General features: G+C 36.5%; 1 protein-coding gene across 3 annotated transcripts in view; it reads left to right on the top strand.

The window, feature by feature from the left end:
- Positions 1 to 16,643, top strand: part of EPHA6 (EPH receptor A6) — a 934,835-nt gene that overhangs the window by 162,270 nt on the left and 755,922 nt on the right. For all 3 annotated transcript variants that reach the window (XR_013995684.1, XM_081086735.1, XM_081086736.1), the window contains exon 3: positions 15,396 to 16,059. Coding sequence is in view for 2 of the 3 variants with exons in the window: in XM_081086735.1 (XP_080942861.1) it covers positions 15,396 to 16,059 (664 nt within the window). In the remaining variant the exon portion in view is untranslated. The remainder of the gene's footprint in view (positions 1 to 15,395; positions 16,060 to 16,643) is intronic.

Here is a 16,643-nt window from a genome sequence, read left to right as displayed (position 1 = left end):
TATATTCAGCTGTGAAGATTTCCATAATTTTTTTCCCCTCACCTTTAAGTGTAAATATCTTGTTTTTGCTAAAGCAAATTGCCTGTTCTGGCAGAAGGAGCTTTATGTAGAGAGTCAACATGGTTCATGCCTCAGTTTCCTCGTCTGGTAACCTTGTTCAGTCACCTACTTGTGCCCTTTGTTGTATCCCACTTAGTAATTTGTCATTCCCAGTAGCGGTTTGCGAAAGACAGGAAAAAAACTTAGATGTATAAGAAAAAAATAATTGAAAAAGGAGAACGCACTGAGGAGCACTTTTAGGTATAAACTGAGCACTTTTAGGTGTAGGCACAGAAGAGCATACACTAAGAGAAAATGATTTTATACCTTAACACTAATCTAGTAATAGCTAATCTGTCATATCTACATGTAACATCAAATTAGAATAACTCAGGTCTCTGCTCACACTAACTTTAATCCCCTATAAAACCCATCTGTTTCTGGGATTTATACTCAAAAACTCTCCAACTTTTCAATGTTGAGGATTTTGTTAATGGGTCCAGTATAGATTGGCTCTTTTCTTTATTTTGGAGGAACTCTCTACCAGTATTCGCAGCGTATTGCCAAAAATCCAGTGAAGAGACCCTGAGAAGAAGCCCAGCTGGCAGAGTGAAGTGTGGGTCTGTAGGGTGCAGCAGATGCCAGACATGCCTGGGTATTTGTGTGTCTCCAGTGAACACATTTAAATTTATTTCTAAAAAAACAAAACAAAACAAAAAACCTTCATTATTTGTCATCAAATAGAGTCTTTCTGTTTTCTCTGACTTGTTTCACAAAGTGACAAGATATGCTGATATAGGAAGTAGTGAAGAAAATCGACCATCACACCCTCGCCACAAAGATGGCTGGCAGGGGAGGGCAGTTAGGGACAATAAGGCTGGCAAGGGAGGGCAGTTGGGAGTGATCAGGCTGGCAGGGGAGGCCATTTGAGGGTGATCGAACTGGCAGGGGAGGGCAAGTTGGGGGCAGTTAGGCCAGCAGGATAGGACAGTTGGGGGCGATTGGGCTGGCAGGGGAGCAGTTAGGCATCAATCAGGCCTGCAGTGGAGTGGTTAGGGGGCGATCAGGTTGGCAGGCAGAAGCGGTTAGGGGCAATCAGTCAGGCAGGTGAGCGGTTAGGAGCCAGCAGTCCCAGATTGTGAGAGGGATGTCTGACTGCCGGCAGTCGAACATCTCCTGAGGGAGTCCCAGTTAGGAGAGGGTGCAGGCTGGGCTGAGGGACACCCCCCCCCCCCCGCCATGCACAAATTTCATGCAACAGGCCTCTAGTTGTAAATAATGTTGCAATGAGCATAGGATGCATATATATTTTTAATTAGTGTTTTGGATTTCTTTGGATAAATACCCAGAGGTGGGATTGCTGAGTCATATGGAAATTATATTTTTAATTTTTTGAAGAACTCATGCTGTTTTCCAAAGTAGCTGCACCAATTTGCAATCCTACCAACAATGCATGATGGCTCCCTTTTCTCCACACCCTCACCAACATTTGTTCTTTGTTGGTTTGTTGATGGCAGCCATTCTGGCCGGTGTGTAGTGGTGATATTTCATTATTTTTATTTGCATTTATCTGATAATTAGTAACACTGAACATTTTTTCATATGTCTGTTGTCCATCTTTATGTCCTCTTTGGAAATATTTATTCAGGTCCTCTGCCCGTTTCTTACTCAATTGTTTGCCTTTTGATGTCAAGTTGTATGAGTTTCTTATATATTTTGGTCATCAATCCTGCTGGGCAGTTGTTACTCTTATTAGCAACGTGAAAGTGTGTAACATTTTTGTGTGTGAGAGATCCTTTGGCTAAGCAATTTTTTAATTTCTTATTCAAGTTTGGAAATAGTAGAATGGAACTGAAAAAACTGAAGAGAAAAAGAGATGGATTTTATATGCTTGAAGAAAATTTAGAAAGGGAAGAGTGCATCCACAGCTCCTATGTGTGTTGTAGTTGGATTATGTTTATTATAAAATCTGTGATTCTTCATCTTTTAAAAATATATATTTAACAATAATTCTTTGGTAACTGACATATATATTTTGTATTCTCTGAGGAGCTTTTATATATCTTCTACTTATAGGCTTAAATTTTTTCTTCTCCCTTTATGACTCATTTTTTTTAAAAAATGTTATTTTCCTTAATTCTTTTAATTTTTAGCTACTTAGGAGATGTGTAATATTTTATGTATTGGTTTTATGAATTGCAAACTTTTATAGAAAAAAACATAATGTAAGCAAATACATTCACAGACATATGTTTTTCATTTATCTTCAGAGTATCTTCATATAAAAATGCTTCATAAGCCTATCAGGCATGGCTCAGTGGTTGAGCATCAACCTATGAACCAGGAGGTCATGGTTTGATTCCCAGTCAAGGCACATGACTGGGTTGTGGGCTCAATCCCCAGTGTGGAGCATGCAGGAGGCCGCCAATTAATGATTTTCTCTCATCATTGATGTCTCTGTCTCTCTCCTTCTTCCTTCCTCTCTGAAATCAATAAAATATATTTTGAAAAATATTTCATAAATTTATATTTATAGCATCCTCATATTCTTCTATCTCTTAACAATATTGAATTAATTAGTAGTATACATGATAATTAATACCTAATAATTTTGTCTGTTATAAAGCACCTATCAAAGTCTAAATTCATTTGTTCTGTATAATATATTTTAGACCTAAAAGATTTATGTTCCTAACATGACCTTAAAACTCTATGTGATGCCTCATAAGGTTTTTTATTACTATGTTAACAGCAATTTTAGTTTACTATTCTGTGGAATATAATATGAAATATCCAGGGATAGGGTTTTTTTTTTTTCTTCATTGAAGCTTGCAAGGAGAACGATTGTTAAGCATTGTTATTTGGTTAGCTTCAAATATTATTTGTTTTGTTTTGTTTTGTTTTTTGAGCCAACTTCAGTTTGAATCAGGCAGTATGAAACTAAAAGCAGTCGGGGTCACTCAGCCTACAGGAGCAAAAGGAGAGGATTTATAGAGCAGGCATGGAAGCAAAGCAAGAAAATTATTTCATTGGCTATTGCTTAAGCAGTTACTTAATTGGGGAAAGTTTAGTTGGCTATTTGTGACCAGTTGATTTTCCTAAGAAAAGACTAAACTTTTTCTAAAGGTTGTTAGAAATAACATGGTAAGTTTATTATACTGTCTAGCTTTGGCACAGTAGTAATTGTGTGAGGTCTTATATAAAGGCATGCTGTTATTTTATTTTTTAAAAATATGTTTTTATTGATTTCAGAGAGAGAGGAAGGGAGAGGGAAAGAGAAACATGAAAGTGAGAGAAAAACAACAATAGGTTGCCTCCTCTTTTGGTGCACGTGTTGAAGCGCAACCACGTGAGCCACACCGGCCAGGGGGAAATGCATGCTTTTTTAAAAAAGTCTAATGGAAGGAAGCATATAATAGATCTAAACTATACTCTAGGTAATTAATAAATTATGACATTAGAAATGGGGTGTGTGTAGGGAAATATTGTCAGCAATATAAAATTTCCCTTCTAACTACTACTAATTTGATATTCCAAAATAATTTTTATTAATTGGAAACCACTACAACAAAGTTATTTGAAAAGAATAGTGCCTGTGTTTTTTATAATTTTCCTTTTGCTGTATGTAAGAATCATTAAATACAGATATTCCATGAAAAATTAATTATTGTAAACTATAGTAATTTTATTCCAGTTAGACATTCAGATATATCACATGGAATTTATAATTTTAAGTCAATTAATGTAGACAAATCTTAGCAGTCATTGGAGTTGCTGATGATTATTATAGTTTCACATGCAGGGTTCTGATGTCAAGCACGCTTTGACCTACCAGAGACCATTCCCATGGAACTTTAAGTCCTGGGTAGAATTAGAATTTTAATTGAATTGTGAAGGTCTAATGTATTTTGAAAAACCAAGTCAAGATAGATATCCTTGTGAAGTGCTAAACAACATTAATGAGCCAGAACATAAATTTAAAGATTTGTACAGAATCATCTCCTTTCCTTGAAAGAATCTGTACAAATTCATTTTATAACCTACATGTCTACCGTTAGAAAACACTCTTCTCCAGACTTCAGCATGAAGATTGTGCCTCTGTTCACATCGGCACGCCACCAGACCTTTTCTTGTCATAGTTGTCATGAATCTTCTGTTATCAATTCCAGTAGATAGTGGGCTATCTTTATTTTACTGGATCTCTCAGCAGCATTTAAGGAGGAAACTTAAATACTTTCTCCTTCAATAATCATTTTCTTCTGTAATATGTTTAGAACATCACACTCTTGGGAGTTTCTTCTCCCTATTTGAATTAACATGTACAGTTTAAATACTCATTTAATTCATAATGTTATGTTTGTAAGACTTACAATTCATCATTTAATATACTTAAATATTATACCTTTTAGTTAAAGTACAAAGGGCTATACACTTTATTAGTAATTACAGCAAAGATAGATGATCTGACTGGACCAGTAACTAGTCTTTTTTTATATTCAAGTTTTCTTTTCTTTTTTAATTAAATCTTTATTGTTCAGATTATTACATTTGTTCCTCCTTTTTCCCCCCCATAACTCCCCTCTTCCAAGTTCCCACCCCACCCTCCACCCTCACTCCCCACCCACTGTCCTGATCCATAGGTGCACAATTTTTGTCCAGTCTCTTCCCGTATCTCCCACACTCCTTTCCCCCCCAAGAATAGTCAGTCCATTCCCTTTCTATGTCCCTGATTCTATTATAATCACCAGTTCATTCTGTACATCAGATTATTTATTCACTTGATTCTTAGATTCACTTGTTGATAGATGCATATTTGTTGTTCATAATTTGTATCTTTACCTTTTTCTTCTTCTTCCTCTTCTTAAAGGGTATCTTTCAGCATTTCATATAATACTGGTTTGGTGGTGTTGAACTCCTTTAGCTTTTCCTTATCTGTGAAGCTCTTTATCTGACCTTCAATTCTGAATGATACCTTTGCCAGATAAAGTAATCTTGGTTGTAGGTTCTTGGTATTCATCACTTTGAATATTTCTTACCACTCCCTTCTGGCCTGCAAAGTTTCTGTTGAGAAATCAGCTGACAGTCGTATGGGTATTCCCTTGTAGGTAACTGAGTTTCTTTCTCTTGCTGCTTTTAAGATTCTCTCTTTGTCTTTTGCTCTTGGCATTTTAATGATGATGTGTCTTTGTGTGGTCCTCTTTGGATTCCTTTTGTTTGGGGTTCTCTGCACTTCCTGGACTTGTTAAGATGGTATTTACTACATATATATATATATATATATATATATATATATATATATATATAGAGAGAGAGAGAGAGAGAGAGAGAGAGAGAGAGATATTAGAAATTCTATTTGAAGATGATATTTGCAGCATCTTATTCATTATTTAAGTGAAAATCTCAGCTTTTTGTGCCAATTAAGGATTTTAGACATTCAGAAGATAGACTCTATTTAAGAATTTTTAATTTCATGAATATATAGTTACAATTTTTTAATCAGAAGAATTGGTTCTTTTTAATGGAATTTATTCCTCTTCTATAATATTTTGATTTTGTTACTGGGACAAATGCATCTAAAGTAATAAATTTATTTATAAAATTTGCTTAGTCTTAGCAGTTGTCTTCCAGACATGCCACTGACTCATTCTTTTAAAAATTAATCATTGTAGTGCTAATAAAGTTTTATGTTTGCCCAAAGTGGAATAGAAATGTATGTGAACATGACACATTTTGCTTCTTGTTTTATCCTTCAAAACGAGTTATCATTTAAATGTAGAGCCTTCAATTTTCTGCTGCAAAGTCAGATTTATGTTATTAACTACATTCCTAGCAGCAGGATTCAGGGCACTAATTTTCTAAGTGTGTGTCAGTATATTGACTCAAAGTGAATATTTAAGTGGTTCTGAGAAAAATCTCACATTAGAAATGAAGGTCGCTTTAACAAGCTTTTCTTTGGTACAGAATATTAAAAGCTTATGATTTAAAAATTAAGCCATTACAGCATTACATAATGAGATTCCTGTTTGCATTCAACAACCTCAGTTTATTTGGGTTATGGAAGGTAAGAGGTAGAATGTTTGGAACAGATCAGATATATGCCATTTTACCTAATGAAGACCTCTCTTCATTCTCAGCTATTCTATTTTATTTTTTCATTCATACGATGTAGTTGAAGACTTTTCCTGCTTGCCTACCTCCCTTTCTTATTTAAATTTAGTTCATGTTGAGGAATAATTAGTTACTGCCACATACTACAAAATACTTGCAACAAAACCAGGGCAGGGATGAAGGGGAGGGTGTTGGGGGCATCTATAATACATTCAACACTAAAGATAAATTTTTAAAAAAACACGTGATAGCAAGTTATACAGGGAACTTTAATAGGAATTATTATTTTTGTGATACGAGATTTTGTTGTTTCTTTTAATCTTGAGATTATCTTCTACTTCTGGGGGAAAATCCAAATAATAATAGGCTATCTCATTTCTTTATTAATTAAGCACTTACCAATGTAAGCTAGCTAATTTAATAAGGCATTTGGTCTTTTAGATTCTCTCTCTTAAATGATCTTTTGTTATAGTATACTAGAGGTTCAGTGCATGAGATTCATGCTCTTGGAGGGGCGGGGGTCCCTCAGCCTGGCCTGCACCCTCTCACAGTCTGGGAGCTGTCCAACTGATGGCTTAGACCCGCTCCTCTAAGCCATCAGTCGGGACATCCTAAGTGCAGCTGTGGAGGTGGGAGAGGCTTCTGCCGCTGCTGCTTTCGCCAGCTGTGAGCCTGGCTTCTGGCTGAGCGGTGCTCCCCCTGTGGGGGTGCACTGACCACCAGGGGGCAGCTCCTCATGTCTGCCCCCGGTGGTCAGTGCATGTCATAGTGATGGGTAGTTCCCCAGTTCGGTCGATTTGCATATTAGCCTTTTATTGTATAAAATTTTTGCATATTTTCCTTTATCATAACCAAATTTTGAATAAATAAATCAAAAAAAGTATTTACCTCCTATTTATCTCACTTTTAGATTATAGCTGGGATCTGTTGCAATGAAGGCAGAAATAAATCTGAGACTTAACTAATTGTATTATTATAGTGCATAGTAATATTATGCATGACTTTAAATTTTTATTAATTTCTGTTTTTTAATTCTCTGTTGTTGAAACTATTACATATGTCCCCCTTTTTCTCCCATTGACCTCTCCCAGCCTGCCCCCATTCCCCAGCCCACACCTTCACCACCCTTTTGTCTGTTCCATTGGTTATACTTACATTCATGCATGCATACAAGTCTTTTGGTTGATCTCTACCCTTTCCCCCAACCTTCTCCTGTTTTCCTTCTGAGGTTTGACGGTCTTTTTCATGCTCTTATGTCTCTAGGTCTATTTTTGTACATCTGTTTATGTTGTTCATTATATTCCACAAATGAGTGAGATAATGTGATTATTATCTTTCTCTGGCTCATTTCGCTTACCATAATGCTCTTCAGGTCCATCCATGCTGTTGCAAATGGTAAGAGTTCTTTATTTTTTACAGCAGCATAGTATTCCATTGTGTAGATGTGCCACTGTTTTTTAATCCATTCATCTGCTGATGGGCACTTAGGCTGTTTCCAGATCTTAGCTATTGTAAATTATGCTGCTATGAACATAGGGGTGCATATATTCTTTCTGATTGGTGTTTCCAGTTTCTTGGGATATATTCCTAGAAGTGGGATTACTGTGTCAAATGGGAGTTCCATTTTTATTTTTTTGAGGAAACTCCATACTGTTTTCCACAGTGGCCATACCAGTCTGCATTCCCACCAGAAGGGTATGAGGGTTCCCTTTTCCCCACATCCTTGCTAGTTCTTGTGACTTGTTGATGATAGCCATTCTGACAGATGTGAGATGGTACTCCATTTTCCTTTTGATTTGAATCTTTTGGATGATTAGTGACTTTGAGCATTTTTCATATGCCTATTAGCCTTCTGTATGTCCACTTTATAGAAGTGTCTATTTAGGTACTAATTCTATAAGTTGTTGGGTTAGATAACTTATTACCAGTTTTTCTTGTTTTTTGAGGTAGGCCTGTAGTACTGTGAACTTCCCTCCCAGGATTGCTTTCACTGTGCCCCATACGTTTTGAATTGTTGTGTGTTTCATGTCATTTTTTCCAGGATGTTTTTTGCTGCTTTAATCTCTTTGGTAACCCATTCATTGTTTAATAGCATGCTTTTTAGCCTCCATGTGTTTGATTGTTTTTTATTGTTTTTAGTTGATTTCTAATTTTATGCCATTGTAATCTGAGAAGATGCTTGATATGATTTCAATCTACTTGAATTTGTAGAGACTTAGCTGTGTCCTAATATGTGGTCTATCTTTGAAAATGTCCCATGTGCAGTTGAGAAGAATGCATATTCTGTAGCTTTGGGGTAAAAATGTTCTGAAGATACCAATTAATTCTGATCTAGTGAGTCGTTTAGGATTGCTGTTATCGTGTTGATTTTTTTTTGTCTAGAAGATGTATTCAGTGATGTCAATGGGGTATTAAAGTCCCCAACTATGATTGTATTGCTGTTGATCTCTCCCTTGGTATCTTTCAGAAGTGTTTTTATGTATTTGGGTGCTCCTGCATTGGGTGCATATATGTTTACCAGAGTAATTTCCTCTTGTATCTATCCCTGTAGTATTATGAAGTAGCCTTCCTTATCTCTTGTTATGGCATTCACTTTGAGTTCTGTTTTGTCAGATATAAGTATTGCTATCCTATCTTTTTTCCTTTTTTTTTTTTCATTTCCATTTGCCTGAAAAAAATTTTTCCATCCTTTTACTTTTAGTCAGTGTGAGTCCTGTGTTCTGATGTGGATCTCTTGTAGACAGCATATATATTGGTCACATTTTCTTATTCATTCAGCCACCCTGTGTCTTTTGATTGGGGTATTTAATTCATTTATGTTTAAGGTTATTATTGATAGGTACTTGTTGGTTACCATTTTTATTCTTTTTGTCTGTGTTTCTGCATCTCTTTCTATTCCTTCTTCTTACACCAGTCCCTTTAGGATTTCTTGCATTGCTGATTTGGTGGTCATAAACTCCCTTAGCCTGTTTTTGTCTGCAAAGCTCCTGGTTTCACTTTTAATTTAAATGATAGCCTCATTGGATAGAGTATTGCTGGATTCAGTCCCTTGATTTTCATTATTTTATATATTTCATTCCATTTCCTTCTGCCCTGATGTATTTGTGTTAAGAAATCATTTGGTAGTATAATGGGAGATTCACTGTCTCTCTCTTGCAGCCCTTAATATTCTTTCTTTGTCGTTAACATTTGCCATTATAATTACGATGTATGTTGGTGTGGGTCTTTTTAGGTTCATCTTGTTTGGGACTCTGCTTTTGTGACTTTTTTTCTTCCTCAAGTCAGGGAATTTTCCTCTCATTATTTCTTTAAATAGGTTTTCTATTCCTTGCTCCACCTCTTGTCCTTTCTGGCATGCCTATTATGTGGATGTTGCTTCATTTCATCTTGTCCCAAAGCTCCCTTATACTCTCCTCCTTTTTAATTTTTTTTCTCACTTGCTCTTCAGATTGGGTGTTGTTTCTACCCTTGCTTCTAACTTGCTGCCTCAGTCCTCAGTTTCTTCGTGTCTACCTTTGTAACCTTATATTGTGTTCCTGATTGCAGCTATGTCATTCTTCATTTCCTCTTGATTCTTACACATGTTGGTGAATTTCTCATTCAGACATTTGAGCATCCTTATAACCATTATTCTGAATTCTTTCTCTGACAGATTGCTCTATTTCACTTAGTTCCTTTTCTGGTGATTCCTCCTTTTCTTTCCTTTGATGATTGTTTCTTTTTCTCCCCATTTTTGCTCTCCCTTTGTATTTGTTTCTATGTAATGAGAGTTGCTGTCTATATCTGGCCCTGGGCAGCCTTCTTGAAGTCTGATAGGTTGAAGCCCCTAGAGGTCCAATGATACAGGACTCCTGAGCCCAGAAGCTGGGTCTGCCTTGAGTCTCATGCCTTTACTATCTCTGCTCTGAGTTGTATTCCATTCCCCTACAGATCTGATCCCTGAGTTGTCCACTGCAGATGCTCATGTTCAGTGGGTCACGTGCACAGTTCCTATGATATGTGACTCCCCGTGAGGGCCCAGAGCTCTCTGGAATGCACTTTAATGCGCGGCCCCAGCGCCCAGGGCATGGTGGCACCCTCGGTACCTCTGGCAGCAAACTTTCAGTGTGGTCCTATGCCTGGGTGTGATGCTGATCCAGGTGCCCCTGGCCCTCCCTGTCAGCACAGTCATGGGGCCTGTACAGGGCCCTGGATGGCTCCAGCTTGCACCAGTATCTCAGTCCTGAGGGCCTGGGCAGGGTATGCACTGGTAGCTCCTTTTTACTCCGGTAGCACAGTCCTGGGGCCTGGGCAGGGCGGAGTGCAGGGCCCCCTTGGTTTGCACTCACAGTGCAGGGTCTGGAAGTCCGGGCAGGGAGTTATTTTTATATTATATTAAAATATTTAAAAATCAAATAAACAACATGAGATAGAAGAGTTGGAACATTTCAGGTTTGGTTCCTATTATATAAAAGCAAGAAGCTGACAGAATTAACCAACTATTTTTACAGCACAATTAATGACAGATTTCATCAATTACAATGTTTACATAAATCTAAATATTTCACATTAGAAAATGGTTTATGTGTTTTCTTGTCTTAAACAGGGGCAGGGATTTTTACCCAGTAAAGAACACTTGGCACAGGACTGAAGTTGTCAAATTGTGTGAATACAGCCTAATGCTTTACAGCACCCAAGAACATTTCTCCACTAATGGATCTCTTGGGCAGTCCCATTTAACGCAAATGTTTGTTAGAAGTGATAGGAAATGTAAAGAGCTCTGAACAGTACTTAATCCATTTATGCCTAAGGGTTCTCTAAAAACCCATCCCCACCTACACACAGTTAGGTGTTGTTGTTTTTTGTGTGTGTGTGTGTGTGTGTGTGTGTGTGTGTGTGTGTGTGTGTTTGTTTTGTTTTATTTTATGTAGTTCCATAGCAAGCTAAGTAAAGTAGGCCAACTAGCTAAATTCCTTTGGGCATAAAAAGTTACAACAAGGTTTGCATATGAAAGATACTCTCTATGCCAGAGCCCTTAGCTGTCTCTAAGAATTTGCTAGTCCTGGAAGGCGCTATCTGTCTGAGGCCAGCAAAACTTACAAAATACAGAAAGATAAGTTAGAAAGCCTGGTCAGTCCATGCCTCACCAAACAATTTAATTCCTAGATATGTGTGTTGGATTTTTTTATTATCAGTAATGTGAAACAGAAGTAATCTGTCTTACTTTAATTGGACTGATGAGGGTCAAAGGAGTTTAACATTTGTGAAAAAGCTTTGACAAGTATAAATTCAGTATGTAAATATTTGTCCTTATGAGTCATTACATCTAAGGTGCCTTTGAAGTTTCTTAAAGAAAGAAACTTTTGTTGTACAACTAATTTTCGCTTAACATAAACTTCTCATTGAGTAGGAAAACTTTTTTACCCATTAGTTTGTAAATAATTTATCTACTCCTTGATTCCAAGAAAGGGCTTATAAAATGACCATGAGACAGAAAAAGCTTTCTATTTTATTCATCCAGGCCATAAGAACAGATATAGTTTGAAAGATATTTTATGCAGAGCATGTATGATTTATTTTTAACTTACTGTGTTCTTTTCTACATTAGGTATATTGGTAATTTTTTATATATTGGCATTTTTTATTTTTTATTTTTAAAAATATATTTTTATTGATTTCAGAGAGGATGGGAGTGGTAGAGAGAGATGAAAACATCAATGATGAGAGAGAATCATTGACCGGCTGCCTCCTGCACACGCCCTATTGGGGATCGAGCCCACAACCCGGGTATGTGCCCTAGATTGGAATTGAACCTGGGACCCTTCAGTCCACAGGTTGATGCTCTATCCACTGAGAAAAACTGGCTGGGGTGGTATTTTATTTTAATACCTACATGTAAAATATGTTTTGATTTTTTTAATGAGCTTGGCAAGTCAAAGTATTTTGGGTTTATTGCCTATTATATAAATGCATGCAGTTGACTGAATTGACCAACTTAATAGCAGAATTAATAACTGGTTTGATACATATTTCCATTATGTGATTTCTGCAATTACCAGGTTTGTGTACATACAAGTATTTCACAGCAGAGAATAAATTATGTGTGTGTTTGTTTTAAATAGGGACAAAAACTTTTACTCACTGGATATATGTATGTTGTACAGGGCTAAAGTGTCTCTAATGTGTATTTATAGAGGTTAGTGTTATACATTAATCTCTATTTACTATTTTCCCTCTGCCTTATTGAATCTTATAATTCTTTAAGGTCCAAGTCTCCCCCCACTCTTGGCAAAACCTAGAAAACCACCTCAGTTCATGACCATTGCTATCCTTTGAACACTTACTACGGCCCATGATATGCTAGGATGAAAAGTATTAAGATGGGTAATTTTATGTGAGTTTCTGTGAGATTGGATTACCCTGACAATGTGTGTGAAACTGAAATGTGGGTGTTTGAGTTCAAGTTCGTTGTCTCATGACATTGAAGAATGAAGTCATGGGCAAAAACGATTAGTGGAACTGAAGTTTATTGAGAGAAGCCAATCCTGAAAAAGGTACAACTGGGATTCCAGGAGCAGACCAGTGTCAGAGCTTCCTTTTCCATGTTATAGTCGGGAGTAGTTCAGTATCCGAGGTAATTAAAGTGTTATAGTCCACGTGTGGAGGCCCACATGGTCATAAGCCATGCGATGGGGAGTGCATCTCCTGCCATTAACTCAAGAATCTAGCACAGGGAGGCTGAGAGAGAAAGTGTGTGCACTTTTTTATGTATGCTTGTTAATTCCTGATTGGTCCTTTCAAAGAATTTTGTCTTAGCAACATCCTTGGGATTGGTTTTTACACCTTACTACCTGGTGATTGGTTATCAGCAAGCTGCCTGTCTTAGCAACATCCATACATTTTAACGTTTGTCTCCTGTGTTTGCGTCCTTTCCTGCCCAGCTGGGTTGTCCCGGTAACTCCATCCAGCTGGGTTTTCAGTGTCATTTCCCTTCCTGTGGCCCTGTCCCTATTTACCTACCTTCCTTTTGTCTCCTCAGGTGTGTGTACAAAAGTCTTTTCACAGAAACTTACTGTTACTTCTGGAAAATACTTTGAATTTCAAGCAAGCAACTTACAAATGAAAACTTTAGATACAGATTATTTTTAAGTTTTCTTGGTGGATAATGTAAATGTTTTATTTGTGGAAATTGATGATAGGTAATTAAAAGTACTTAGTCTCAAAATAGACTTGTAGACTGAAGAAAGTAGCCATTCTATTAGGAACTATAATAATTGACCCTCAACCAGCCTTGCTTAAATGACTGTACAGCCAATTAAAATGAGAAACTGCAAACAGAATGCATTAAATAATTTTATTATAAATCACTACAGTATAAAAATCAAGAAATTGAGCATTTATTCACTATAAAGCTAGTTTATAATTTTCACTAAACTTTAATAGAAATGAGAAACTGGTGAATAGCCTATTTCCCCTACTGGCTATAAAGTTCTCAGAATGGCTTTTCTGTTGAAAATTACAACTATATACAAATAAAATGCAGTTACAATATAAATTTACATTATAGACTTATCCAATATTCTATGTATAAATACTGACAATAACAATTACAAAGTACTCAAAGATTTTCATTAAAATTTTTAAAAAGATAAATAAGGTTCTTTTATTTAAATAGGTGGTAGAATGCTTTTATGTAAAATGCAGAAGCAGTATATTTAGTGATCCAGCACAGAATAAAAGGCAGAGTGCTTAGAAAGCTTGTAAAGGGTTATTTTTTTGCTATTTTCTGATTCTCTATTCTTATTACCTACTGTGCTTCTAGCGCCCACTCATGGTATTCCTAAAATATACCTTTACATTCCTGCCTCAGGATATTTGTACTATTTTCTCAAGGTTCACTATCTCAACTCTGAGGCATTGGTCAAATGTCACTTCCTCAGTAAGACCTTCTGTGGACACCATTTAAAATCACAACTCTCTTCTCCACCTTCCTGCCTTAATTTTTCCCCTTTTACTTTCTACTATATTATGCAGATTCTTCACTTACAATTTTAATTTTTATATTTTATAAAAATTCTGTATTATGGGAAATCAGATGAGTCCCATAGAATTTTACTTTTGTTAATCCTCATTGGAGGATATATTTTTCTATTACTTTACAGAGAGAGTGGAAAGGAGGGAGAGATGGGGAGTGGAAAGAAAGGAGGGAAAGGAGGGAGGGATGGGGAGAGAGATTCACGCCCCAACCAGGCTGTGAATCAAACCTGCAACCCAGGTATGTGCCCTTTACCAGGAATGGAACCCATAACCCATGGGTGCTGGGGTGGGAGTGAGGGGGAGGGGTTGATGCTCTTAACCACTGAGCAACACCAGCCAGGGCTACAATTTTTATTTTTATTGTCTCTCCTCACTGTAAGTAAGATCCATAAAGGCAAGGCATTTTGTTTAGCTTGTTAATTGCTGTATTCCCAGGGTCCAGAACATTGCCTGTTAAATATTTTTTGAATAAATTTAAGGCTTCTCTATATCTATCTCCTATTAAAATAAACATGTAAATATTTAATTTAATAATGGTAACCATACTCAATTGGTGGAAAATTGGATATGAGGATAAATGGGAAACCAGAGTGCACTTGTCATTGGTCTAGTTATTTGATCAGATATGTCATTTTACATTGTTATAGTGTACCAGAAACTATTTTAAGTGCTTTACATGTATTAATTAATTCATGCCTTACAACAACCTTGTGACACTAGGTACATTTTACATTTAAGAAAACCAGAGTTTGCCGAAACCGGTTTGGCTCAGTGGATAGAGCGTCGGTCTGTGGACTGAAAGGTCCCAGGTTCGATTCCGGTCAAGGGCATGTACCTGGGTTGCGGGCACATCCCCAGTAGGAGATGTGCAGGAGGCAGCTGATCGATGTTTCTCTCTCATCGATGTTTCTCACTATCTCTCTCCCTTCCTCTCTGTAAAAAATCAATAAAATATATTAAAAACACAACAACAACAAAAAACACAGAGTTTAAATTTAGTAGCCCTTGGTCATGCAACTATTATATAGGAAGTTAAGATTCGCCAAGACAGGTGGTATATCCAAAACCCATACTCGTAACCAAAGGTCATGGATAAAATCTTGCTGTATAGTTGCTTGGACTAGCTTTAGTTGTATTCTTTTTATTCATTTTCTTTTGTAAAAATAGAAAATTTGGAAAGCAATAATTTCTGTTTAACATTTTTTATAAACATTTTTTATTATTTTTTGCAGTGGGATGCCATTACTGAAATGGATGAACATAACAGGCCCATTCACACATACCAGGTATGCAATGTAATGGAACCAAATCAAAACAATTGGCTTCGTACAAACTGGATCTCCCGAGATGCAGCTCAGAAAATTTATGTGGAAATGAAGTTCACACTGAGGGATTGTAACAGCATCCCGTGGGTCTTGGGGACTTGCAAAGAAACATTTAATCTGTATTATGTGGAATCAGATGAGTCCCATGGAATTAAATTCAAGCCAAGCCAGTATACAAAGATCGATACAATTGCTGCTGATGAAAGTTTTACCCAGATGGATTTGGGTGATCGCATCCTCAAGCTCAACACTGAAATTCGTGAGGTGGGCCCTATAGAAAGGAAAGGATTTTATCTGGCTTTTCAAGACATTGGGGCATGCATTGCCCTGGTATCAGTCCGTGTTTTCTACAAAAAGTGCCCCTTCACTGTACGTAACTTGGCCATGTTTCCTGACACCATCCCAAGGGTTGACTCTTCCTCTTTGGTTGAAGTAAGGGGTGCTTGTGTGAAGAGTGCAGAAGAGCGTGACACTCCTAAACTATATTGTGGAGCTGATGGAGATTGGCTGGTTCCTCTTGGAAGGTGCATCTGCAGTACAGGATATGAAGAGATCGAGGGTTCTTGCCATGGTAAGAAACATTCAAATTTACTATACATAAGTTTAGAGCTATACCATTTCACATTGTTATGATAATATAATACCTATAGTTTTCCAGATGAAATGATTTTTCTTTATGTGAATTGTTTTATGAAGGTTTGTTAATCTTATAAATATATACATTTAAAATTTTTACATATCCTTGACAGAGATAATCTATATGAATATTTTTTGTATTTTAGCACTCATAATCAATACACAAATATGGAAATACATTTATTGTTTGGCAAATAGTAACAAAGTAGATATAGTCCCCTCATAATAGTAAATTATTTACAAGTTTGTTTTCTATTGCACTGTATTGAATTTACTGGCTTTTTTGTTTGTTCTATATTTATAATTATTAAAAGGATGAGAATAAGTAAGAAAAACATGCTTTTATTTACTAAAGGGTTATGAGTAATAGTAGTGTGTGTGTGAATATTTAAAGATTTTATATACTTACAAAACACTTGAGTTTTGAAAAGTTCACTAGCACTTCCAATGATTTGAAAATTTTAATATTTGCATAAAATGTCTGCAGTATATTCTTATGAAGCATAAGCCAGTTTTCTC

Source organism: Myotis nattereri (genome assembly GCF_964212035.1).
Source record: "Myotis nattereri genome assembly, chromosome: 3".
In the NCBI taxonomy this organism is placed as follows: domain Eukaryota; kingdom Metazoa; phylum Chordata; class Mammalia; order Chiroptera; family Vespertilionidae; genus Myotis; species Myotis nattereri.
The sequence above is the reverse complement of the archived record's forward strand: the minus strand, read 5'-3'. Positions and strand labels throughout refer to the sequence as shown.